Source organism: Microplitis mediator, chromosome 5 (assembly GCF_029852145.1).
Source record: "Microplitis mediator isolate UGA2020A chromosome 5, iyMicMedi2.1, whole genome shotgun sequence".
NCBI lineage: Eukaryota > Metazoa > Arthropoda > Insecta > Hymenoptera > Braconidae > Microplitis > Microplitis mediator.
The window spans coordinates 24,678,467-24,702,723 of record NC_079973.1 but is presented as its reverse complement, the minus strand read 5'-3'; the positions used below and the strand labels follow the sequence as shown (position 1 = coordinate 24,702,723).

The following is a 24,257-nucleotide window of genomic DNA, read 5'->3' as shown; positions in this document are numbered from 1 at the left end:
TCGATCAACAGCCGACGATTAACAGACTTTGTCATATCAGATTCGAACGCTTTCTCCATCACTTTCATTCACAATAATTACAATATGTCACTATAATTAAAATATTTACTCCCGCTCTACTTCCTCTAGGCATTAATTAAATATATTACAATTAATTAACAGGCCACTGTCGTGAAAAAATATTTTTTATAAATAAAAAATTATAACTCGAAGTAAATATATATAATATGTCGTCGTGTGTCAAACAGTAATTAAATAAAAACTTTAATAGCCTTCGCTAAGATAAGAGATAAAAAATTTTTTGTGCCGTCGAAAAATTGTTTAAATGTGTAAATTTATTTTTAACAAATTACATAAATTTTATTTAAATAAATAAAATAATAAAAAACTGTATGACCTCAAAATACTTAAAATTGTGAAATGCATTTCAAAATTTTGAATTACAGTTTTTATTTAATTCACAAACAATCATAGACTTATTTATACATTGATCATATAAATTATTAAATCTTTGTTTTTTTATTACCATACAATTACTTTACACTCATTTTTAAATTATTTAAATATTTTCCATGATCACATTGATATAAATATAATCATTACACTCGTATACTGAATTGCATTTTGAAATTATAAAGTACATCTATAACTTATGACAGCAAAACACAGCACAGTAAATTATAAACGATAATAATTATACATTATAATTGTATACAAATTTAAATAAAAAACCTGTTTTAACGGATAACCAATTGGTTATTATTATTATTTAATCATATTCATTTACTCGGGTACAAAACTCTAAGTCGAAGATGATTCACTATGAAATATTTAAATTGACAAGTAAATGGAATGTCTACTATTCATATAAATGAAATCATTTTATAAAATTGTTTATTATTATGATTATTATTATGAGTGTGAATGCAGCAGGTATCAGACATATTTAAAATTATAAATAAAGAGAGTAAATAATTAAAAAAAAAAAATTTATAAAAAATGCACTTATCAATTTTAAAATTTTTTAAATGCGCATTTTTTAAAAATTCTATTTTATTAATTATTTACTCTATTTATTAATTTAAAATTTGTCTGATGTCTGCCATATTTACACTCATTGAATGCAGCAGATATCAGACATATTTAAAATTATAAATAAATGGAGTAAATAATTAAAAAAAAAAAATTTATAAAAAATGCACTTATTAATTTAAAAATTTTTTAAATGCGCATTTTTTTGAATTTTATTTTATTAATTATTTACTCTATTTATTCATAATTTGAAACTTGTCTGATGTCTGCCACATTTACACTCATTGAATGTAGCAGACATCAGACACATTTAAAATTATAAATAAATAGCGTAAATAATTAAAAAAAATGCACTTATGAATTTTTGAGTTTTTTAAACGCGCATTTTTTTCAAATTTTATTTTATCAATTATTTACTCTATTAATTAAAAATTTTAAATTTTCTGATGTCTGCCACATTTACACTCACTGAATGTAGCAGACATCAGACAAATTTAAAATTATAAATAAATAGAGTAAATAATTTTAAAAAAATATTTGAAAAAAATGCACTTATGAATTTCAAAACTTTTTAAACGCGCATTTTTTAAAAATTATATTTAATCAATTATTTACTCTATTTATTAATAATTTTAAATTTGTCTGACGTCTGCTACATTCACACTCATTTATTATTACTATTATTATTATTTTAATAGTACTGATTAATTATTTTTTATAAATATCCAGTTATAAATCCTTCAGTTAAACATTCACAATTTTTACGTTTATTTACTTTATGTATCTTATCATCCGCCGCACGGTATCTCAACAAATTAATTTTCCTTTATATTTTTTCTTTGCCTAGAATTTACACCAATCAAAACAATTATTATTTATTTAATAAAAAAAATCTTTTAGTTCTGATCTACAATTTAAATTAAATCACGAGTGTAATGACATTTAATTACAAGTCAAATTAATAATTTAAATTAACTTATTTTTTTTCGACCACTAAAATACTTAAATTACATAAATAAAAAAATGTAGTTGCCGATTTGAATTTATTTACATATTTTAAAAATTAATGAAAAAAAAAAATACTATTCGTTTAACAAAAAAATAGTAGATTAATTAAATCAACGTCATTACACGCGGAAATTAATTACGAGACCATAGAAAAATTAATTATCTAGCGAAACTCTTGCGTTCGTACAATAAAATTTAAATAATTGTAAATTCAATTGTCTATAATATTAATTATCATGAATATATCACAATTTTTTTAGACTCCCTTCGCCAAACAACCATCTGCACGACCTGTCAACAACGTAAGCCGCGACGAAATTGATAATTAAAACGGCAATTAAAATATTACGAAATTCCGGCGGGAAATCGACTATTTTAAGTGACTCCGCGATCGGGGAAATTCCAAAAGCCAGCGCCAAAACTGCTGCGAAGCTTCCGCTCAATGAATAAAAAAGAGCTTTGTTTTCAAACAAACTTTCCATGAACGGAGTACCGCGATAGTTTATTGCGAAATTTGATATTTGTAATGCCATTGAAATAATATAGACCGCACTATTAACAACATTTGCCTCAACTTCGTTATCTTCATCTCCATCAGCACTAGTTGCTCCATCAACAGTCGTACTGTTAGCAATACTTGCTGGTGCCAGTGACAAGTCGGTCAATATGCCTCTCAATTTGTCATCTGGCGATGAATAAACAGCAGCTTCTCTAACTAAATAAATAAGGCAGCAAAAGTGAACAGCAAATTGCAACAATACCGTCAGTATTGTGTACAAATTGAATATATTAGGCAGTGGTCTTTGTTTGGACAGAGTTTTTAGGGGTTTAGAGCGCGATATAAACAAGAAACAAAGTGCCAGTAAAAAGCTTTGTATCGTTGCTTGAGCATCGGTGAATCTTATTCCCGATAAGTAGAGAACTGACTGACTGTAAGCCAGCACAAGTGCATTTAGCGCCAGTATTTTAAACATCTGTAGGGTTGTGACCAACGTACACCTTCCCTGTTTAATAATATGGCAAATGCACTGTATCGATGACAGTTTGCTGGTGAATGGCGCGGCGATTGATGCATCGCCTAGTTTGACAACAGTCTGATCTTGTTCTTCCATTTCTTTCAGCAATTGCTGTATCTGCATGTTGTTCATTTGTTGCCGCGTCATATTTTGCGGCCGGTTTTGACTGTTTGTCAGCGACTGCGGTCCATTTGGATTGTTAGCTGCGGCAGTAACTGATGCTTGAGAATTATTGGCTTGATTGGGTTCACGGTTTGGTGACGAGGATTTCTTCTCTCCTGGTGGACCGCTCAAAATAGCGACACCAACTTGTGCGTGTTTCAATGCACCAACGTCATTGGTACCGTCACCACACATCAGCGTAATGAAACCCAACCGTTGAAGTGATATAATAATAAATTCTTTTTGTTTAGGCTCGCAGCGGGCGAATATTACAACATGTGGTAATAATTTAGTAAATAAATAATTATCGTAATCTTTTAAATAATCTAAGCCTTCGCCAGTCAAACAGAGCGCGTACTTTTTCCAAATTTCTTTGCCTTCTGTTTTTATATTATCAGGACCAAGTGAGACCGTAGTCTTTTGATCAACGCTCTCCCAATGCCAGTTTTCGTTATTACTTTTAGTCAGTATCAAAGTGACAGGTTTTTTCGTAAAATGTAATTCCCGGCTAACATGACAAGCTGTCAGTGGATTATCACCAGTTATCATAACGACAAAATGTGATGCGTTTATTATTTCTTTTATGACAGCACTTGAGTCGGGTTTCAAAGGGCAACTTATGATAACAAAACCAACGAAAATTAATTCTGATTCCAATTCATCGCGTGTTAATGATCTTAAATCTTGCGACGTCCCTACTTCAGGTAATTTTTTGTATCCTAAAGCCAGCACACGCGCACCCCGACGTGATAACGACAGATAAGTAGATTCATAGTTATCAGGTATTGATGAGTACATATCTTTCAAAGTTTCCGGCGCGCCTTTTACTGTGACAATGTAATTAGTTTCAGTGGTATTGGGCGAATTGTAACCGACGACAACGCTCATTCTCTTTAGCGCAGATGAAAAATGATGTCTGTGAACTATTTTTAAAGGACGCGCCCGTCCTTTTTTTGGTATCAATACGTCGTTTTTGGTTAGTGTCCAGTTCACAGCTTTCAGAGTTGCTTTTTCTAATGGATCTCCCACTATTCCATCGTCCAATTGTACCAATGAATGACAGGTAGCTAATACTTGGACACTCTCTATCGGCGCATCTTCAACACTTATTACCTCAGTGGTACCATCAATGCCAGTTACTCCTTCTACGACTAAATTGTCACTCGTCAGCGTGCCAGTCTTATCGAAACAACATATTTCGACTTTTCCAGCGAACGGCATTCTGAATGGCTCAGTACAGTACACACCTAAAAATACATGAAAATTAATTTTAAAAAACCTTGACAGCAAGAATTTTTGTAAAGATGTACCTGAAGATCGAGACGTTTTTCGCGTTACGAAAATGAAAAAAATTTTTCATTTGTCTGCTCAAAGGCGACTAAAGGAGTCATTAAAGGTGGCTACAATTTTCGGCTAGCATACTAGTACTTTCAGAAATCTAGATTCGATATTCTGATAGCCACACCTTACTCAGTAAGTTTTGCAGTGAAACATTTTCGGCTAACTTAACGGCAAGTTTCTGACAAGCTTGGATGGATAATACTTTCCTTTAAGCTGACTTCAGAATGCGGTTCAGGTGGCTATCAGGGTTGAAGTGAAACTTTCAATCAACTTAACGTCATTGTCTGACAGCAACACTTGCAGTCAAATTGAATTCAAGTTACAGACAATTTACTGTCAACTTAAAGGTAACTGCGTGCTCTCCAACACTTTCCTTCAAGTTGCCTTCAGAATACGGCAGTAGCCTGTAGTTAATTTACGATTAGGGTGGCTATCAGGGTAGATTTTTTACTTTTCATTTCATTTTTTTATTTTCGTTCCGCGAAAAACGTTCCGATCTTCAGGTACATTTCTAAAGTTGATAAAAATTGGTGTCAGTTGGTTCCGATCAACTTGACGTCAACACACTTTGTAATTGTTGGCTACAATTTGGTTTCAACGTTCCCAAAAATTTAACATCAAGTTGACATCAAGTTGTTGCATTAAACTTGACGTCAAGTTGCGGCAGTAAATTGACACCAACTTGACTATCAGGGAACACATTAAAATAATAAAAATAAATTTACCTAATTTTGATAGTGCAATCAATGACGAATTAACAGCAAGTGACAATTCGATCGGCAATTCCGGCGGAATGACAGATGTAAGAATTAAACAACATTCTAAAAATAATTTATATCTGCTTCTTGTTGGATCCGCGATACCTGAATAAAATAATTAATAATTAGTTGAAGCAAAAAAAAAAATATATATAATAGTAATACCGTTCATCCAAACGTAAGCGGCAGCAGCAATCGCAAAAATAAGTAAAAACAGTATAAATCCAAATGTCTCTAAATTATTCGCGGTGACACGTTTCACGCCAAATAATATCGTCCTCAGAAGCTTTCCTTGCGAGGTAGAAAATCCTGTTCGCAATACGTAACCCACACAACCATTGTCCGTTGCTATCAAAAGAAAGTATTTTATAATTAGTTCATATAATTTCACGATTTAAAAATTTATTTATTCAAAATAATTACATCGTAAGCCAGATGTATTTTTGCTTGGAGGCGTGTGTTGCACAACTTTAGTACCACCAAATAAAACATGAATTTTATGTTGTCTTGATAGATCCAATTCTTGATTACCATCAATATCTTCAATGGATTCTTTCATTTGCGGTACAGATTCGCCTATAAAAAAATTAAATATGATAAATCTCTTACTAAAAAAATAGACTGAGTAATTACTGAGTCTCCCACATCTTTTGAGTAATTACTTTATAAATCACAAATAATTAATTTGGAAAAATTCAATAAGTAAGAAAATATGAGAAATTTTCCTACAGAAAAAAAGGTTTCTTGGCACAAGAAATATATTAAATTATGAAATGAAAATAAAAAATTTCTTAGCACAGGAAACTTTTCATGCCAAGAAATCGTTTTTTTTTTATGCAGATAGAAGTGAGTGTGAATGTAGCAGCCATCAGAGAAATTTAAAATTATAATTAAATAGAGTAAATAATTAAAAAAAAAAATATCTATAAAAATGCACTTACTATTTTTAAAATTTTTTAAATACGCATTTTTTCAAAATTTTATTTCTTGATCATTTACTCTATTTATTAATAATTTAAAATTTTTCTGATGTCTGGTACATTGACACTCATAGATAAAACCAGATGCTAGTACCCTGTTTAGAAAATCTCATAGAATCCAATAGATTCTTATAAATTCCCATAGAGATTTTATAAGAATGAATGAGTTCTATAAGTGCTATAGTTATGTATACCTTATACATACAGCTATAAAAATCTATCGGATTTTTTAAGCAGGGTAGAGGCTAATGATTAAATAATTAACTGAAAGTAATTTATTTTTACCTGTCAGCATACTCTCATCAACAACGCACTGTCCTCTCAGCAATAAAATATCGCAAGGTACAATATTATCACTCTGCGTTCTCGTTATCGAAACAATATCACCCGGTACTAATTGATCAGTCAGCATATTCCTCCATCTTCTGTTACGGTAAACATTAATCATGTAGGGTTTACTCCCCATTCTGCGAATTTCCGCCATGTTTCGTATCTGCTGGTGTACCAGCATGTACTCAAACATAACCAGCATAAATAGCGTAAAAATACTGTAGTACCAGTACTCATCAAAACACCACAGGAACACGCAGAACACCTGGAACACAAAGAACGGCGCGATAGCACGTTCTTTAAACAATTCCCATGCCTCGGGTATCTCCATCTCCAGCCTGAAAAAAAAATAAACCAAATAAACATTTGCTCCCTTGTCAAGTTTTTGAATCATCAAAAGCCCATACATATTTTTCCCATATTTATTTTCCGCCTGAGCAACATCTTGGTCATCAGAATATCCCTTCCAGTTCGAATAAGTTTTTATCAGCTCATTGATAGGGAACTCAAGGCACCGGAACTGTTTCTTATCCGGGTCCCAGCAGTACTTGGTCTTTTGGAAAATGAACCAAGGATTCTTGACGTCCTTTGAGTGGTGCAATTTAACGAGTTCCGAGCTCCCGTTGTTCGGAGTTGGCACGACTTTGACAATCGTCGCTCTGTGTGGGTCTTTGGCGGTGCTGCAGTTAAGAAAACAGTACACGTGAACTGACCACTGACAGCAGAGACAAAGAAACCCCTGGAGGAGACCAATCGCCGCGATGCCGACAAGACCCTCGTGGAAGTAGTCGTCAAGTCCATAGATAAATACCCAACTGTAGATCCATATTGTTTGGAGACTGATGAATGGCAGAATGTACCCATTGAATATTAATTTACGTGGATTATGCAGGCTCACTGACTGCACCAGGTCGTCTACCTGCGGTGACGATGCTGTCGCCATTATTGCACTTCTTATAAAAGCCGGTTCTTATTTATCGTCTTGATACTTTTTTTTATCCACTACATTGACTAAATTTACTGTCCTCGTTGGTGTTCTTCACCAGATTTCGGAATTCGTCAGCTTCCTGGACACGTGTCCAAATAGTACTGGAGTTCTTCTAAATGATAGCCACTAAAAAAAAAAAAGTCATCAATTGAATACACAAACGATCACGTGGAATAATTTATAGTCGATTATTATAAATTATAATTAGTTTTGAGTTACCGTACTTACAAGTATTACTATACATTTATTCTACAATTGTAAATAAAAAAAAATATTCCGTATGTTTATCCTCGAATTATCCCAATACTTTTTAATTCCGTAAATATGACAATCGATGGAGTTGCTGATACTTTTCGTATCGTCAATAGCGGGATCTACTTTCACTGTTGCGGAAAAAAAAAAAAATGCGGGGATTTTTTGAATTAAATAGATGACTTTTTAAAGTTTGAAGTACGCGGCATTAAAAAATCATGCGTTAGTTCAAAGTATATTTACTCATAATTTTTTAAAATATTTTACACCTGATATACAAACAATATTTTTTAAATTAATTTACAAAATTTAAATACTAAAATGATGATCGCATTTACTGGAGTAGACGGTGGAAATAATTTTTGAAAATAAACTTAGGACCGGAAAATTTTATAAAATGGGACTAGTGCAAGCGTCAGTGAGTAAACCTAAAGAAGAAACATGTGTGCCATGTCCGGACGGTTATTGGCCGGGTAATCCCGGTACCTTTGAAGAAATCCACAAAAAAGTAAAAGACATGCACCCGCGTAATTTCGAAGGCGCCAGATTATTTGTACGTAAATCCCTGAGTGATTATTTCAATGCCTATCACACGATATCGCTGAGTTCATTTATGCCGTCTGGTTATAAATTTGGCGCTTGTTACAAGGGATCAAAACATATCGGACTCTACGAAAGATATCCGCTGATAAGCGGTGATATTATGCCCAATGGTAATCTGGCCGCGAGTTTTGCGCACACGATTGGCTGCCGTTTTAGAATAAAACATGTCACGCAAATGGTCAAAGGCAAATGCGTGACGGCAAGTTCGACAGCTGAATACAGGTCAGATGACTCGACGCTGTCATTGATAGTCGCCGACCCGGATATTATGAAGCAGTCTGGGACTTTTGTTTTGCATTACCTACAAGCGCTGTCATCGCGGCTGACCCTCGGCACGGAGATCGCGATCCATCGCAGCAAGTATGTGCCAGGAGGGCAGCAATCCATCATGACTTTTGCGGCGAGGTACAGCAGTGGAGCCAGAACATTGGCAGCGACTTTCGGTCAAGTTGGATTGCACGTTAGTTATCATCATCGAGCGAGTCAGCAGCTACAGCTTGGAGTTGAGTTGGAGTCTAATTTACGGACACTTGATTCGACAGCGACTTTGATCTACGAGCTCGATGTCCCACATGCAGACATGGTTTTCCGCGGGCTTGTCAACACTGAGACTACTATTGGCGGTGTGTTTGAGAAAAAATTATACCCGATGCCTGAGACCTCGTTGGTACTCAGCGGAATGTTGAATCACAGAAAACAACAACTAAGAGTTGGGATAGGACTCAACATTGGATGAAGTATTATACTCTAGTTTATTTTTTTTGCTACTTTTACACTGTATACTTTTCAGAGTGAGATCACTGAGCTTAGATTAGATTAAATAATCAAGCCTACTACTAAAAGAATTATTGTACAACATTATTTATTTAGAGAATTAATATCTCTTACAAAAACAAAATAATATTATGCGCTTATTTATTATTTATTATAAACTATAACTCATCGGAAGTCCTCTTTTTATCTTCCACTTCTTCTTTCTTTGGAGATACTGGTGTGCTTTTAAGAGAATCAAAGTCAAAGCCAGCTGGCTCATTGATAAGTCCGTTTTCGTCAGCGTGCTCAAGTATATTGCAAATAAGAGGTGACTCTACTCCTAGAATGTACTCACAGGTTTTGGGTTCTAGTAAAAATAGCGAGACACTCGATGGGCTGCCAGAGACTTCAACACACTTCAGTCTTACCTACAAATAAAATAATTATTTGTATTAATTAATATTTAAAATTTAATATTTTCAGTTATTTGGCAGTGTTAAAATTCTACTCACATCTCTACTCAAGGGAAAGACTACAACTCTACTCACTCACAACTTCACTCAGCTTCAAAACTTTACTCACAAAGAATTGCTATTTTATCGATAGGCTAAAATACATGAGTATTGTCGCTGTCCAGTTGAAGCTGAGTAAAAATTAGAGTTAAACCTGAGTAAAAAATACTGTGACTAGAGTTGAGGCTGAGTAAAGTTGTGAGTGAGTAGAGGATTCTGTAACAATTAAACCGAAGACAGTTCAACCAGCGACATTTCAACTGAAAATAACCTGGAGCCCCTTATTTAGGAGCCTTCTTATCAAGGATTTTTTGTCGGTTGAAATGTCGTAGGGTTGAACTGTCTTCAGTTAAACAGTCGCGGCACCGAGTAGAGCTGAAGCTCCTTCCCTTGAGTAGAGATATTGTGAGTAGAATTATAACACTGCCTGGCATTTTACTTCAGTCTGTCTCCTCTTTTTCATCTCATCACAGTAACTTCCGTCGCTGTAAAAGTGCGACAGTTGTTTCCGTTGCTCCAGAGGCTTAGGTCGTTTCTGAGGATGAGCCTCAATCCAGTCAATGTGTTTTTTCTTATCAAACTTTCCAAGATCAATCGTTATTTTGTTACCGCTTTTTTCAACGTGATACTGAACCACAGATTTGCCGTAACAAAATTCGTATTTCCACCAGCCGTCTCCCTAAAAAAAATTTATTCAACTAGCAAACAAATTTCTTGACTTGAAATGCAATAAATTGTTAAAAATAACTAACCCCGTGCAAACATTGTTTCCCACTGAGGAAACTTTGGACAGGATTAGTATCAGATGGTACAGAACTCATGTCCAGCAGTGAACTCAGATACTCTTCTCCGTTTTTCTCAATAGCGTCAGCTGGGTGAAGCTCAATACGCAGCTGTGGTTCTCCATCCTACAATAAATCACTTGGGTTATTTAAATTATCAAGGTGTAGAAAATTAATAGAACACTCCAATGAAAGTCTGATGATGTCGCCGGGCTACAAATTAAAAAAGTCATGCATCCATCACCGCAACAGTAAATAAAATTAAAGCAAAGTAAAAAAAAAAAATTAGTTAGTGATTTAAAATAAATAAACGTGAAATAATTATATAAAATAGCTCTGAAAATTAATGAATAAATGATTTTAAAGCCCAGTTCCCTTAATTACAAAATAATCTGACCTGAGTGTCCTTATCTACACGGAGAATCGCAACGACTTTCTGTGGCTTCTCTTCCTGTATAAGAAATAATTTATAAATAAACAAAAAAATAATAGCAATAATAATAATTTATAAAATATCTGTTGGTATCACAATCTGACTTATGGGTTTAATTTTATAAATTTACTCGTACGAGAAGCCGAAATTTTTTTACAGAATTGATCATTCCGAGGGATGGGCTCTGTTTTCTTTAAGTAAATAATAAAACATGCAGTTATAAAAAAAAAGCTTTTGAACTAATCTACGGTTTACGGTAAAAATAATTAGCTAATTGCATAACGATAAGACTGGTTTCCATAATGACTACCGAGACTTTTTGATGCCGGAGTTTGAGACTTTCAGCTTCTAGAGCAGCAAGTGCTTTAGGTTTCTTAGGTGACTTGTCCTCAGGGATACAAGTTATTTCATCTTCATCAGTAAGACGTGGGTCGTAGTCAGGATGACTGCAGATGAAGGGTGACAAAATAATGGCCTCGTATTCACAACTAGATACTTCTTCGAGTGAATAAATTTCATGTTTGCCCATTTGATGGCATACGTAAAGCAGTTTTATTGTGCGGGGCTTATTGCTCAGATCACAGACAGTGCCATCAGTCATTTTTACTTCAACATATGGCATTCGTATTCCCTCAAATTTTTTCGTCGGTACTTCATATTTTTTTTCGGGATTTTTTGCTCTTTCGTCGTACTCCGCTGACAACTTTGATCGCTGGAGTTTATCAAAGGTACCAAGAAAATATTCTTGCTTTTTTATCTTCTGACCTCTTGCTTCTCTCTCTTCGTGATACTGCTTGACATATCTACCATGACAAATTTCATATGTCCAGTATGATTCCAACTAGAAAAAAATATTTAAAAATTAAAATTTTTTATATTAATTAATGATCCAGAAGTTAACAGACAATTAAAAATTTCCGGATTTTTTTTCTTAACAAATCAATCACAAAAAAAAAAGAACTAAAAATATGCACATGTAGAAAATTGAAAGAACTTTGGGTGCAATTTTTTCAAATATTTTTTTTTATGATTTACTGTTTTAAAAAAAAATTCAAATATTATTAGACGTCTGATAACTTCAGTATAATTAATTAATGATCCAGAAGTTGACAGACAATTAAAAATATTCAGATTTTTTTTTTAACAAATCAATCACAAAAAAAAAAAACTAAAAATATGCACATGTAGAAAATTGAAAGACCTGGAGGTGCAATTTTTTCAAATGTTTTTTTTTTATGATTTACTGTTTTAAAAAAAAATTCAAAAATTAGACGTCTGCTAACTTCAGTATCATATTAATTAAATATATTTAAATTGACAATAAATACCTTGAAGGAACATAATTTTTGATCGAACAAAGGAGCCAGTAATTCAATAGGATTAGGCCCAGTGTAAGGCTGCTCAGTTTCTTTCTCTTGTTTCTTTAATTCAGGAATTCTGCATGTGTACTTTTCATTACCAGCCGTCACTATCGGATACTCTTCAAAATTATTCTGTAATATAATTATTTAAATTAAACAAAATATCCATAAAAACCAATAAAAAATATAAATTTAAAAAAAGCTTACAGATAGTTCAGTATCTATTTTACCGGGCCAATTTATTTTGTAAAGTATTTCGGTGTCAGTATTTCTCATAAAGGTACAAACAATACCTCCAACAATTGTTTGTAAAACAATTAAATAAAATCCAAATTTTTCCCACATTTTCACCAATAAATATATCACTTTTTTTACATATCACTTATGTATGCAATTATTTACTAACTACTTATTTATTGTAACCATTTTTTCAGCACAGAAACTTCATTTTCTTTTTTAAATTTCTATGACATTTGTATTTTTTTTTTTTTTAATTACAAAATGTTAGTAATTTATTGATTTTATATTTAAAAAAAAATTAACACGCGACACGTGTAAATGTTATTTATTTAAGTACACGTAATGTCTTGTAAATGGTCGCCATACTTTGACATTTGTCATCATCGAATCACCTGACGACAAGTAAAAAATCCAAATACCAAAGGAGTGACCGTTTGAAGGTACAGTCATTTCCCGCCGATTCAAAGTTTTAAAAAAACACACAGAGCGCTTCAAGAATCCTGAAGTTAGCAGACAATTAATGATTTAAAAATTTTTTTTCTACCAATTAATTACAAAAAAAAAATCTAAAAATCTGCACATGAAGAAAATTAAAAAAACCACAGGTGCAATTATTTCAAATATTTTTTTTTATAATTTCAAAAAAAATTTTTAAATTAAACGTCAGCTAAATTCACATCATGGCGCTTCAGTAGATTGAGGTCTGGGTCTTTTATCTCATATATATTTAAAATTTTATTTTTATTCAAAATTCAAAATACTGCTGAAAATTTTATCTTTTTCAAAAAAGGAAATTTACCAGCATTTTTTTTACACCAGATTTGTTATTAAATTTTATTTGTTACAATTTCAAAAAAATTTCTGTTTCAAATTTTCCTGAATATCGAAACATAATTTTTTTAAATTTTCGGGTAGCAGTCATCAGCTGATGACGAACACACAACATTGTACCGGCACGTATACACAAAACTCATATATTTGAACCAATATGTTGATATTGCTGACATATTAAAGCAAACAATTATATATTTATTCAAAACAATACTTATTTATATACACAAAATAATTATGAACGTATGGTTTTTATTTATAATCCTAACGTTGGTTATAACAACAAACTGTACGTTGTCACCACGTACTGATAAGCCAAAAAAAGACAAAGGAAAAACAGAGAGCAAGGTACTAATCACATATTTAAATATACAAAATATAAATATATGTTTTAATGATGATTAATATCAGATTTTATTATTCACAGAAAGGGCCAGTTGACAATAATGTGTTCGACCGAGATCTAGTTGTTCAAGACCCCAAAATTCATGACATCATCAAACAATCTGGTCTTTATTACAAAGACACCAAGAAGAGACACTTCAATAATGACGTCCTGGGCTACATAACTCCAGTAATTTATTTATTTTCTCGGTTCCACTATGATATCTCCCCAGACGAAATTTCCCCGACAAAATCTCCAGGACAAAATTTCCCAGGACAAAATCTGTTGAACACGATCTCTATAAACGAGATCTTATAATAATATAAGAGTAAATGTAGCAGACATATGACAATTTTTAAATTACATACAAAAAATTAAAGAATGAAATTGATAAAATAAAAAAAATGCATGTATTGATTGTAGAATTTTCTAAAAGTCCATTTTTTAAATTTTTTATTGAAACAATTTCATTTTACTATTTAAAAATTTTAAAAATTGTCTGATGGCCGCCAGCTTTACTGTCATTATAATAATCTATGTAATTATAATGATTTCTACACTTACGGCTGGAATTGTATTCAGGTTTTTTTTCACATTTTATGTGTTTATCATAAATAAATAGAATGTGTTACACATACATGTATGAAATCATGGGAAATTTCCAGCCCAAATTTGACATCGTCAATTGCAAGAACTTGACGTAAACTTACTGTAAGTTAATCAAAATCACTGAATGTCAAATTTTGAAGTGATAGTATGGTCATTAGGAATTGGACTGATAAAAATAATTTTAGAAATTTTATCCTGGAAAGATTTTGTCGGGGAGATAGTCGTGTTACCATTTTCTCGTATTTACTTTATTTAAATTAATAAGCAGGTTACTTTTCTAAATGGTTTAAAAATTTCCAGTGGAACGGTGAAGGTCTTGATGTAGCAAAGACATTTCATGGCAAATTAACTCTCGTATCTCCGGTATGGTTCACTATACCAAGTGCTGACAAAATACAAATTCCTACTCATGATGTACAGAAGAAGTGGCTCAAAGATATGAAAACTGCCAACGAAGGAAACCATACTGTCAAAAGTATTCAATCATCTTTGTTATTCCCGCCACTAGAAACTCTTTTATTATTATTTTAAATAATTTAATTTATTATTATTGCAGTTCTACCCCGCGTTTTGTTCGAACAGTGGTCAGCAAGTGATATATCTTCACTGAATTCTGATGTTCAAAAAAAAAATCAACTAATTTCTGCTCTCAGTGAAACAGCTAAAGTAATTACTCCATAATTAATAATTGCCAGCGATTAAATAATTTAATTAAAAAAAATTTTTTACTTCCCAGACATTCCAGTTCCATGGATACGTACTAGAAATATGGAATCAATTTATTTATACAGGAGTTAAATCAAAAGTTGTTGTAAATTTAATAAAATCATTAGCTAAGAGACTTAAGAATAAAAACTTGCAAGTAATTTTAGCTATTCCACCAGCACAAGGGTAAATTCATAATTATTTTTATTATTTAGTAATTTATTTACTTAATAAAAATATAAATTTTATTCAGACCTCCAGGGCAAATATTTTCACAAACTCAATTCGAAGAATTGTCACCTTTTATTGATTATTTTTCGTTGATGACCTACGACTTTTCAAGCGTCCAACGACCTGGACCAAACAGTCCCTTCGAATGGGCACGTGAATGCGTCGAAAAATTAGTGCCCGACGACGACGACCCAAAACGATCTCAAATTTTAATGGGCCTCAATTTCTACGGGAATAATTACACTCCGGATGGCGGCGGTGCCATTTTGGGATCCCAATATATAAAAATACTCGATTCCTACAAAGGAAAAATTCAATGGGATGAACAAAGCAAAGAGCACTTGTTTGAATACCGGTAAATTTGTTTATCAACACTTATTTTAATTAATCCAACAAATATAACATTATAATTTTTATAATTCAGATCATCAGCAGCCAGTGGTTACATATTTTATCCCACACTCTATTCACTTCAACAACGGATTGATTTAGCCCGAGAATTAGGAACAGGATTGTCCATTTGGGAACTTGGACAAGGTCTAAACTATTTTTACGACTTATTATAATATGTAAGTACTCTCAGTCTTCACCATTATCGATAATTATTTAAATTAAATCTAAACTTATTCTATAAATTAATATTTATTTATACGATCATAATTGTGCATGTTCTCATTTTTCTGTAGCATCATCATGGTCTGTGGTCCTTTTATGATGTTGTACATCAAAGCCCAACAGAGTTTCGGTGGTAGCCAGCTAAAAAAAATCAATATATTTTCTACATTGAAAATTACTTTTAAGACACGTTTTTATTTTTTTCCCTATTCGCACTGAAGTTGATGAACGGTACTATCTTTGTTGCACTTGTATAGTAAATAGAAACTTTGTCCAAGTTTTTCTCGTAAACAAATGGAAGTTATCAAAAAATTGAAGTCCACTTCGCTAGTTCATAGAGTGAAGAATCGGATCTGTGTCTTTATTTTGCATTTAGGGCATTTATTTCAGAGAAAAGCTTCGACAAAATTATCTGATACCCGTTCTCAACAAAACTGAGTATACAAAATATTTTTCACCATATCTGCGCCGGAAGTTTAAATTCCTGCCTGTTTCGCGGGAAGAAAGTCCTTCTGTTCTCTTATCAAAGAAAAAGACGAATATTAAAATTAACACTTGTGTCATTCTTCCCACAAACAGGAAGAAATTTAAACTTTCAGCTGCAGATCGTGAAAAATTGTCTGCATACCGCGGTCGGAATCTCCTACTTTCCTCCCTGAGTGTGTAATGTACTACAAATTAAAATTTTAAAAAGTCTTAACCTTTTAAGCGGCAAAAAATATTTAGTACTTATCGGCATCGTGACATTTATTTGGTTAGTCAGTATGCCAGCGACGACTTCATCTGCTACGTACTCAGGCTCGAGCATGGGTAACAATCTAAAGTAGTGGGAGATTATTATTACTATTTAAAAGACCAAGTCAATTTTAAATAATTCATCAGGTTGCGCAATGTGTTATTTACCTTGGCTTAACACCTGGAAACATTCCTGTGTTTATAAAGTACGGGCACACTAAAGTCGTATTAATTCCATGGTATCCGTGTACCTTTAAAAAAAAAATGAATAGAAACTTAGTGTTTAATTTAAACACACAACAATTTTTAAAAACTCGTTCTATTCTTACTTACTTTCAATTCTGTCAAAAGACTCTCGTGGTAACCAATTGCTGCAAATTTAGTCGCTGAATAATCAGTGCAATTATAAGTACCCAGTAAACCCGCGACACTTGCAATAGTGACGATATGACCATGGTTCTCTTTCATCATTTCTTTCATAAACGATTTATTTATCTGTAAATTATTAAATATTTTGTTATAAAAATTTAATAAAAATGAATTTGTAAATAAATATTTGAACAATCTAATGGATTTGTTTACCCAATAATGCGAGAGTATATTAACTTTGAAAGTCTTTTCGATTTCGTCATCTGGGAGATTCATAAAAGTTTTACCGCACACGTAACCGGCGTTATTGACAATTATTGTGATCTGCGTAGTAATCAAAAGTTGTTAGGAAAATTTAAATAAATAAATAAATATTTATTTAAAATAAGTATATTTTCATTTAAATTTAAATCTCCATACATTTCCCACTTCCACTTGCACTGTTTTGGCAACGCGGTAAATTTCTTCTTTGTTACTGATATCGCAAAAATATCCAGTACATTTACCACCTTGGCTTTTAATTTCATCTACGACGTCTTTAATCCCTGCAGAAAATATATAAATTTAATAGATTATATTATAATATTATATATATGTATATTGAGATGTTAATTTAATGCGTGACCAGTTAATTTTCATAAGTCGTACGTGTTTCTGAATACTAATCACTTCAGGAGCAATTATTGTTGCAAAATAATGTAGATAAATATTCATAGCAATTTATTTCTGTGGTCAGTGCAACTTTATTTCATTTTCTACTTGTTGAAGTCTAGTATCCGCTTATAATTTATTTAAATCTCTACTTAAAGACAATTGAATATAATTAATCTTTCACTCTAAAAGCGGTAATTAATTTTTTTCATTAAATAATTTATTCATAAATTTTTTTTATTGAGATTATCATCGAAAACTTTCACATTTATTGCTCACATCATTAAAATAAAATAGAAAATTATTATACATGGGTATTAAGTAATGATTTAAGATAAAAAATCAATTGAGTCAACTTGAATTTTCTTTTTTTAAATTATTTTCAAACTCCAGGACATAATTTATTATTATCTTATTAAATCTTGATTACGGTTATAATTTCTCAATGATCAAAGTAATGATACCGAGTGCGTGTATGCAGTTTCAATAAAATTACCGCGTCATTAATGCGCAGTAAAGATAAAAATAGTGATTCAATTTATCGGGAATTAGAAAGATGAAAATACAAATAAATAAACTTTCGCGGAATATTTATTACAATAGTATGAGCATTGAATACAATCACTGAGATAAACATACAATGAGATACTTTCTCTGTCCTCAATGAAAAAAATGAATTTATTTTTATTTTATTTGCATCTGAAGAATCTGAGATGCGGGTCATTGATATTTTTTTTATATTGATTACTATTATTTTAGTTGCTCACCCGATTTATTGATATCCCATATCACGACGTGAGTTCCGAGAGCCGCTAATTTCAAAGCGATCAATTTTCCTAAACCACCCGCACCTCCAGTGACTAATGCGACTTCACCTTGAATACTTTTGCTTCGATATTTTCGTGGTATCAAACTCAAAACAAATGACTCAGTTATATACACAACTGACAGCCACAAAAATACCAAAGTGTCATACAAAATATTTAATACTTCTTTGAAATCCATTTTTCAGTCAAATCAGTCGATGGAAAAATTTTTCCTAGATTGTCTGCTCGAATCAACCCTTTGTTTAAAATTATAACGAGTGTAATTTTTACACTTTTAATCACTTATCACTTTTTGAACATTTAATTTAATTAGTAACAAAAATTTTCAAAAAAATTTCAATCAGACTTTCACTGGTTTCATAATTGATTACTAAATATATTAATTTAAAATTTATCAGAGCCCGAAAAAGTTAAAAAATTTATTCTCCCAGTTTTTGAATAATTAAATTCAAAAAATTAAACAGTAGCCAGTTAAGTAGACACAGTAATCAGGGTTGCATTCACTCGGAGTGACAATTGTTGACTGTACCTGCGTAAAGAAAATATCTTGAATTGCCCGCTGAAGATCTCCGGTACCCTGAGTTGCCACAGCTCAGGAGAGTTTCAGCCTCGTATGGCAATCGAACATGAACAGAAATCAAATGCGCGTTGCATTTGTGCGGCCAAGGCTTCGCATTTGAAAATAATAAAACCACAATCTTCTCTAGAATATTATTTTATTCATTCATATTCTATATATAAATATACAATTATATAAACAGAATAGTCGTACTTTAATTAAATAAATTATGTGTTCAGTAAATGGACTTTTCTCCTTTTCGGTGAAAGGAACCTCCCACTATTTAAAGTCGGTCAACTATCTCTATGTATATAATATTTATACGCATCTACTGAGTGCATTGTCAATTGTAGTTTTTAGTTTAAAAAATATACTAATATTTACTTAACTAAATAATCATTTAATGCTTCAATACTTTTTAAATATAAATTTCTCTCAATTTAAATTATTGACTACTGACAATGTAATTTCAAATGTCAGTAAAATGATGACAAGTCGGAATTATAAAAGACTTAAATTATACTTTTTAAAATTTTTAAAACTACTTTTTGTATACTTGTATTTAGTAAATATAGATATACAAATATATGAGTGATCGGGTACTAGTTCCCTGATCGGGTACTGGGTCTCTTCCCTTACTGACAGCAAAGTTCTGACAGTTAAATTATTAATGGCTAAAAAAAATGCAAATTGTCAAGGTAATTTAATAAATAAAATATTAAATACGCATCTCAAATAAATTATTTTTAATAATTACATGTAATTTTGAGGTGTGATACGTAACATATGAGTGTGAATGTCGCAGACATTTGAAAAATTTTTAATTATTAATAAATAGCGTAAATAATTGATAAAATAAAATTTTAAAAAATGCGCATTTAAAAAATTTTTAAATTAATAAGTGCATTTTTTATAAATATTTTTTTTTAATTATTTACTCCGTTGATTTATAATTTTAAATTTGTCTGATGTCTGCTACATTCACACTTATCGTAACACAGGCATTAAATTTATTCGACGATTGTGAAAAATACTTGACCTGTGTTTAAAAAATAAGAAATAACGAAAATAGTATAACGGTCTAGGTTGAAAAGTCGTGGCTTATTGTCTATAGAATCTACGTGCACGATAGACAACCTCGTGCTTGAATAACTAACGGGTTATATGATTATCGTTACCGTAAACACGGAATTTCCACGTCTTCTTTTAGATACGTAATGATATGGGAAGAGCTGGTGATAAAAATAGAGAACTTGGAAATTTCTAATACTTTGTAGCATAGTAATAAAAAAAAATTCCATTACGTTAAATGGATTCCAAGCTATGGGAAAGGTGGTGATATAGGTGCATGATACAGACAGGTAATGCTAATCTATGAGCGGGTTCGTGCAAATAAGTAGGTCAATTAAAGGAAAGTTCCATACAATTTAACGTGGACTATTGCATGCATGCTCTGTTTGTATCCTTGGGTGATATCATTTGTAAACATTGTCTGGTATTTACAAGAGTGTTAACTATTCACTTACCAATGAGCTAAGTAATGCATATTAATTACAGAATAAAAAAAAATTATTTCTATATTTATATACATACATAATTATAAATACTATCATAATTACACATGAGCAAATCCTTTCGAAGGAGCAAACAAAAATCCCGGGTTATTTGTACTAGAGAACTTCTTTGCCAATCACCGATAATTTATCATACAGTGTTGGGAATCACAGGCGATCTTGAAACTCGATGGCAAGCCAGGAAGTTTTCTCTTTAAATATTAGACATTCAACACTTATTTGAATTCAAATTAAATTTAATTCTTTACATTTTCCCGCGAGCTTTCGGATTTAATTTATGAATATTCGGCACAAAATTTCCACATTTTGGAAAACCTTCAGGCGTAGGTGGTAAATCTTTTTGATCACCGATGTGGAAAACTAAAGCCATACCATTGTACAAGTGTGGGAGAAAATGACAATGAAAGAGCCACCAGCCTGAAATAAAGTTGGAAAATTTTTAACAAAAAGTGGGAAAATATATTTTCAAATCCGAGTAAATATTCACCTGGATTATCAGCAATGAATCGGACGATCGTATAGCCTTCCGATGGAACAGCTAAAGTGTCTTTGGTTGGTGGCTTATTGTGAAAAACCGGATATTCTTTTCTGTCAAGTTCAATTCCTTGTTTAACATTACTTTCAGTAAGATTTACTTTCGGCAATAATCCCTGGGCTAGTACATGAAAACCAAACCCGTGTAAATGGAACGGATGAGATATCCCAGTAGGACCTGTGATATTGCATAAAAAATAGGGATCGGTGATTTATCTAAATTAGTTAGTTGATTCACTTAGAAGATAATAATATACCAGATACGTCGACAAGCATAAGATCCACGACAGCATTAAGTGGAATGTTTATGACATGCGAACAATGACAAATTGGACTATTCGAACATCGGGCAGGTAAATTTGTTCTGTTGCAAATATATCCCTCAGGAATATCACTGAGTTGACTGATGAAAGGTGACGGGGGATTGATGTGTGAAATGCCAGCCATCATTGCACCAAAACTCTCATTACCACTAGGAGCTGAAATAATTTTTAATTTGTTAGATTTACAGATCAATTTTATCAGGCGGTATGTTTAATAAAAGTAAGACACAATAGTTAAAGTATTACTAATAAAACGGTTATATGTATTCGGTTCAAAAAGATAATTGTCATCATAGAGGTGAAAATCAAACGGCAAGTATAACTGCATATCTGATTCTTTACGGAGAATCCGTGGATGAATATCATCAATGGCTTCTAGATTTTTTACGCAAACAACATCAGTACGATTGCCGTCACAAACTTCATTTACTTCGTTAAAAATCTGTACGAAAAAAAATAAAAAACCCATTAAATATAATTTTTGGGAAGACTTTAGAAAGCTCTGAAATATTTCACCCAAACTTTGCATCAATAAATTTTTCTACAAAAAAAGATAACTTACGATTCCAGAAGGAAGGGGTGAATCATATGATGGCTTTGGAGTTTGTGGTACATTTAATTTTAAACCAACGTAACGTAAAATCGCATGCTGCTGAATTTTTTTCGGAGCACACACACCAAAAGCGCGAAACTGTATCCAGTAAGTCCGATTGCCTGGTTGACAAGCATTGATAATAAAATCGACGCGCTCAGCTGAAAATGAGCTTATTGATGTAACAATACGTGGTACAACATCTTCTCCGTCGACTGCGATTATTGTGACATTGTGATCTTGAATTGTCATCTGAACGGGACAATTGAAATTGCATCCGTTTATCAACCGAATACGATAACGCTTACCAGGTTTAACATCATAAACAGCTAGTGGAGTTGATGTTTCATTTCCCAATGAATCCTGGAATTAAATAAAAAAAAACCTTTGCAACCAACACTTGGAATGATAATTCAAAAATTTTAATAAGAGTTTACCGTGAATTGGCCTTTGCCATTAACGAGAATATTATCAGGGACCTGTCCGGGATTTCGGGACGTAGTACCCGGAAAATGAAACTGAACATTTTCGTGCGTCCAATCAGAAATAAAAATAATGTAATCCGGTCCCTGATAATCATAGAGTTTATCGTTCGGTTCATTTGATTTTGGCTGACCAATGATAATCGGTCCAAGAACTCCTTCAGCTTTGTGAAGACCTGAATGAGCATGCCAGAAATGCGTACCAGAATTCTGTGCTCGCCACTGGTATCTAAATGTTGAACCCTCATTTATCGGACACTGGGTGAGGAAAGGCACTCCGTCATAATGTTGCCAGTCTCTTTGATAAATCCCATGCCAATGAATACCCACTGCGTTTCCGGTTACCTTATTTGTTACATCGACAACTACAAAATCACCCAAACAAATTTGAATCGTTGGTCCAGGATACATTCTATTTACGGTAATTATTCCCGACATATCCACTCCATCGGCCAAAATACACTGGCAGTCACTTGAAATTGATGTGTTTGTAGTCGGCTTACATAGTTTACAAGCACTGGAACAATCAGCATTAAAATTAAAATTATTAAATAAAATTAACTGGTAAAATGTTTATTTTGACGTGAGTTATGTGTTAATTTTTTATACTGACAGTATTCAAATTACGCCCGAAATAAATTTACGAAACATTGTATCAATTAATAAGACTTTTTAAGCTTACTAATGATTAAAGTTTTAATGGTAATTTTGTTGCGCAACAATAAACAAGTATTTTTTACCCGCCAAAAGTATGATAATATTCTACAGTCCACTGAAAGTGGCAGATCTTTGGTTTTCTCCCTGCTTTGCAAGGCCGCGCACATTCCTCTGGAGTCGATAATTTTTGCGCTTGTTTGACGCTCGATTCATTATAATAAACAGTGTGATTTTCCCATAAAGATGATGCTTTTGAATATGTTTTCCACGTCTCCATATATTCTGTTGGATTAAATTTAAAAAATTCAAAGTATATCAGAATTATACACTCTAGAGAAAAATAACTTTTGAAAAAACAATATTTACTCAAGTAATAAATCACTAAAAATCAATTACTAAAATTAATTTCATATTTCATACAAATAATAATTTTGGGAATTGAAATTTATTTCCACCATTTATAAAAAAAAGAAGGTCAGCATATTTTGAAATAAACTTAAATTTTTCACCGAAATATATATCAGATTAAAATTTTACAATAACAGATTTTCTTGTGGGAAGAAAATACAATATGTCTAAAAGTTATTTTTTCTCTGAGTGTAGTGTTAATCGCTAATCGATTTGTTAAAATAAATATATAAATTGAATACATACTTTTAGTTTTGTTGAATTCAGTTTTATTAAATTCAATTTTATTAAATTTAGTTTTAATAAATTCTGTTTTATTAAATGCAGTTTCATTAAATTGAATTTTATTACATTCAGTTTTCTTGAATTCAGTTTTATTAAATTCAGTTTTATTGAATGCAGTTTTATTAAGTTCAATTTTATTGAATGCAGTTTCATTGAATTCAGTTTTATTAAATTTAGTTTTATTAAATTCAATTTTATTAAATTCAAATTTATTAAATTTAGTTTTATTAAATTCAGTTTTATTGAATTCAGTTTTCTTGAATTCAGTTTTATTAAATTCAGTTTCATTGAATTCAGTTTTATTGAATGCAGTTTCATTGAATTCAGTTTTATT

General features: G+C 31.9%; 6 protein-coding genes across 8 annotated transcripts; 2 read left to right on the top strand and 4 right to left on the bottom strand.

Moving 5' to 3' along the window:
- Positions 1-475: 475 nt before the first annotated feature.
- On the bottom strand, positions 476-7,961 carry LOC130668259 (endoplasmic reticulum transmembrane helix translocase). Its single transcript, XM_057470453.1, has 7 exons — positions 7,844-7,961; positions 7,035-7,741; positions 6,583-6,965; positions 5,741-5,893; positions 5,483-5,665; positions 5,285-5,422; positions 476-4,465 (listed from the first exon to the last, which is right to left on the bottom strand). Exons 2-7 carry the CDS (start codon positions 7,568-7,570, stop codon positions 2,286-2,288), a joined length of 3,573 nt encoding a protein of 1,190 aa, XP_057326436.1. The 5' UTR covers positions 7,571-7,741; positions 7,844-7,961; the 3' UTR covers positions 476-2,285.
- Positions 7,962-8,052: 91 nt separating this feature from the next.
- LOC130668268 (mitochondrial import receptor subunit TOM40 homolog 1-like) lies at positions 8,053-9,233 on the top strand. The gene has a single exon (XM_057470465.1). It carries the CDS (start codon positions 8,265-8,267, stop codon positions 9,204-9,206), a length of 942 nt encoding a protein of 313 aa, XP_057326448.1. The 5' UTR covers positions 8,053-8,264; the 3' UTR covers positions 9,207-9,233.
- Positions 9,234-9,315: 82 nt separating this feature from the next.
- Positions 9,316-12,931, bottom strand: LOC130668263 (endoplasmic reticulum lectin 1). 2 transcript variants are annotated; one of them, XM_057470458.1, is made up of 7 exons: positions 12,519-12,930; positions 12,279-12,443; positions 11,261-11,791; positions 10,915-10,968; positions 10,488-10,643; positions 10,175-10,414; positions 9,316-9,651 (listed from the first exon to the last, which is right to left on the bottom strand). In XM_057470458.1, the coding sequence occupies exons 1-7, from the start codon at positions 12,654-12,656 to the stop codon at positions 9,403-9,405; spliced, it is 1,533 nt and encodes a 510-aa protein (XP_057326441.1). In that variant the 5' UTR covers positions 12,657-12,930; the 3' UTR covers positions 9,316-9,402. The 2 variants fall into 2 exon arrangements, with proteins under 2 accessions (XP_057326441.1, XP_057326442.1); XM_057470459.1 differs by lacking the exon at positions 10,915-10,968 and having other exon boundaries at positions 12,519-12,931.
- A 324-nt stretch (positions 12,932-13,255) lies between these two features.
- Positions 13,256-15,881, top strand: LOC130668264 (chitinase domain-containing protein 1). Its single transcript, XM_057470460.1, has 7 exons — positions 13,256-13,730; positions 13,810-13,956; positions 14,677-14,851; positions 14,933-15,042; positions 15,113-15,267; positions 15,335-15,667; positions 15,737-15,881. Exons 1-7 carry the CDS (start codon positions 13,620-13,622, stop codon positions 15,876-15,878), a joined length of 1,173 nt encoding a protein of 390 aa, XP_057326443.1. The 5' UTR covers positions 13,256-13,619; the 3' UTR covers positions 15,879-15,881.
- Positions 15,880-19,112, bottom strand: LOC130668265 (short-chain dehydrogenase/reductase family 16C member 6-like). 2 transcript variants are annotated; one of them, XM_057470462.1, is made up of 7 exons: positions 18,450-19,108; positions 17,452-17,576; positions 17,245-17,355; positions 16,996-17,157; positions 16,831-16,913; positions 16,629-16,745; positions 15,880-16,068 (listed from the first exon to the last, which is right to left on the bottom strand). In XM_057470462.1, the coding sequence occupies exons 1-7, from the start codon at positions 18,685-18,687 to the stop codon at positions 15,948-15,950; spliced, it is 957 nt and encodes a 318-aa protein (XP_057326445.1). In that variant the 5' UTR covers positions 18,688-19,108; the 3' UTR covers positions 15,880-15,947. The 2 variants fall into 2 exon arrangements, with proteins under 2 accessions (XP_057326445.1, XP_057326444.1); XM_057470461.1 differs by having other exon boundaries at positions 16,996-17,355; positions 18,450-19,112.
- A 907-nt stretch (positions 19,113-20,019) lies between these two features.
- LOC130668261 (uncharacterized) lies at positions 20,020-24,105 on the bottom strand. The gene is made up of 8 exons (XM_057470456.1): positions 23,885-24,105; positions 23,314-23,512; positions 22,529-23,090; positions 22,062-22,454; positions 21,746-21,941; positions 21,434-21,655; positions 21,130-21,354; positions 20,020-21,059 (listed from the first exon to the last, which is right to left on the bottom strand). Exons 2-8 carry the CDS (start codon positions 23,505-23,507, stop codon positions 20,887-20,889), a joined length of 1,965 nt encoding a protein of 654 aa, XP_057326439.1. The 5' UTR covers positions 23,508-23,512; positions 23,885-24,105; the 3' UTR covers positions 20,020-20,886.
- Between the last annotated feature and the right edge of the window lie 152 nt (positions 24,106-24,257).

Coding starts and splice junctions, on each gene's coding strand:
- LOC130668263 (XM_057470458.1), bottom strand. CDS start 12,656: ATGTGGGAAAAATTTGGATTTTATTTAATTGTTTTACAAACAATTGTT. Junction 10,415..10,487: donor GGAAACAATGTTTGCACGGG/GTTAGTTATTTT, acceptor AATTTTTTTTAG/GGAGACGGCTGGTGGAAATA. Junction 9,652..10,174: donor AAAAGAGGAGACAGACTGAA/GTAAAATGCCAG, acceptor TTTTATTTGTAG/GTAAGACTGAAGTGTGTTGA.
- LOC130668268 (XM_057470465.1), top strand. CDS start 8,265: ATGGGACTAGTGCAAGCGTCAGTGAGTAAACCTAAAGAAGAAACATGT.
- LOC130668265 (XM_057470461.1), bottom strand. CDS start 18,687: ATGGATTTCAAAGAAGTATTAAATATTTTGTATGACACTTTGGTATTT. Junction 17,356..17,451: donor TGCAAGTGGAAGTGGGAAAT/GTATGGAGATTT, acceptor ATTACTACGCAG/ATCACAATAATTGTCAATAA. Junction 16,069..16,628: donor TATTTTTTGCCGCTTAAAAG/GTTAAGACTTTT, acceptor GATTTTTTTTAG/CTGGCTACCACCGAAACTCT.
- LOC130668259 (XM_057470453.1), bottom strand. CDS start 7,570: ATGGCGACAGCATCGTCACCGCAGGTAGACGACCTGGTGCAGTCAGTG. Junction 6,966..7,034: donor AATAAATATGGGAAAAATAT/GTATGGGCTTTT, acceptor TTTTTTTTTCAG/GCTGGAGATGGAGATACCCG. Junction 5,423..5,482: donor CGCTTACGTTTGGATGAACG/GTATTACTATTA, acceptor TATTTTATTCAG/GTATCGCGGATCCAACAAGA.
- LOC130668261 (XM_057470456.1), bottom strand. CDS start 23,507: ATGGAGACGTGGAAAACATATTCAAAAGCATCATCTTTATGGGAAAAT. Junction 21,355..21,433: donor TATGCTTGTCGACGTATCTG/GTATATTATTAT, acceptor GCAATATCACAG/GTCCTACTGGGATATCTCAT. Junction 21,060..21,129: donor ATTCATTGCTGATAATCCAG/GTGAATATTTAC, acceptor ACTTTATTTCAG/GCTGGTGGCTCTTTCATTGT.
- LOC130668264 (XM_057470460.1), top strand. CDS start 13,620: ATGAACGTATGGTTTTTATTTATAATCCTAACGTTGGTTATAACAACA. Junction 15,268..15,334: donor GCTATTCCACCAGCACAAGG/GTAAATTCATAA, acceptor AATTTTATTCAG/ACCTCCAGGGCAAATATTTT. Junction 15,668..15,736: donor GAGCACTTGTTTGAATACCG/GTAAATTTGTTT, acceptor TTTATAATTCAG/ATCATCAGCAGCCAGTGGTT.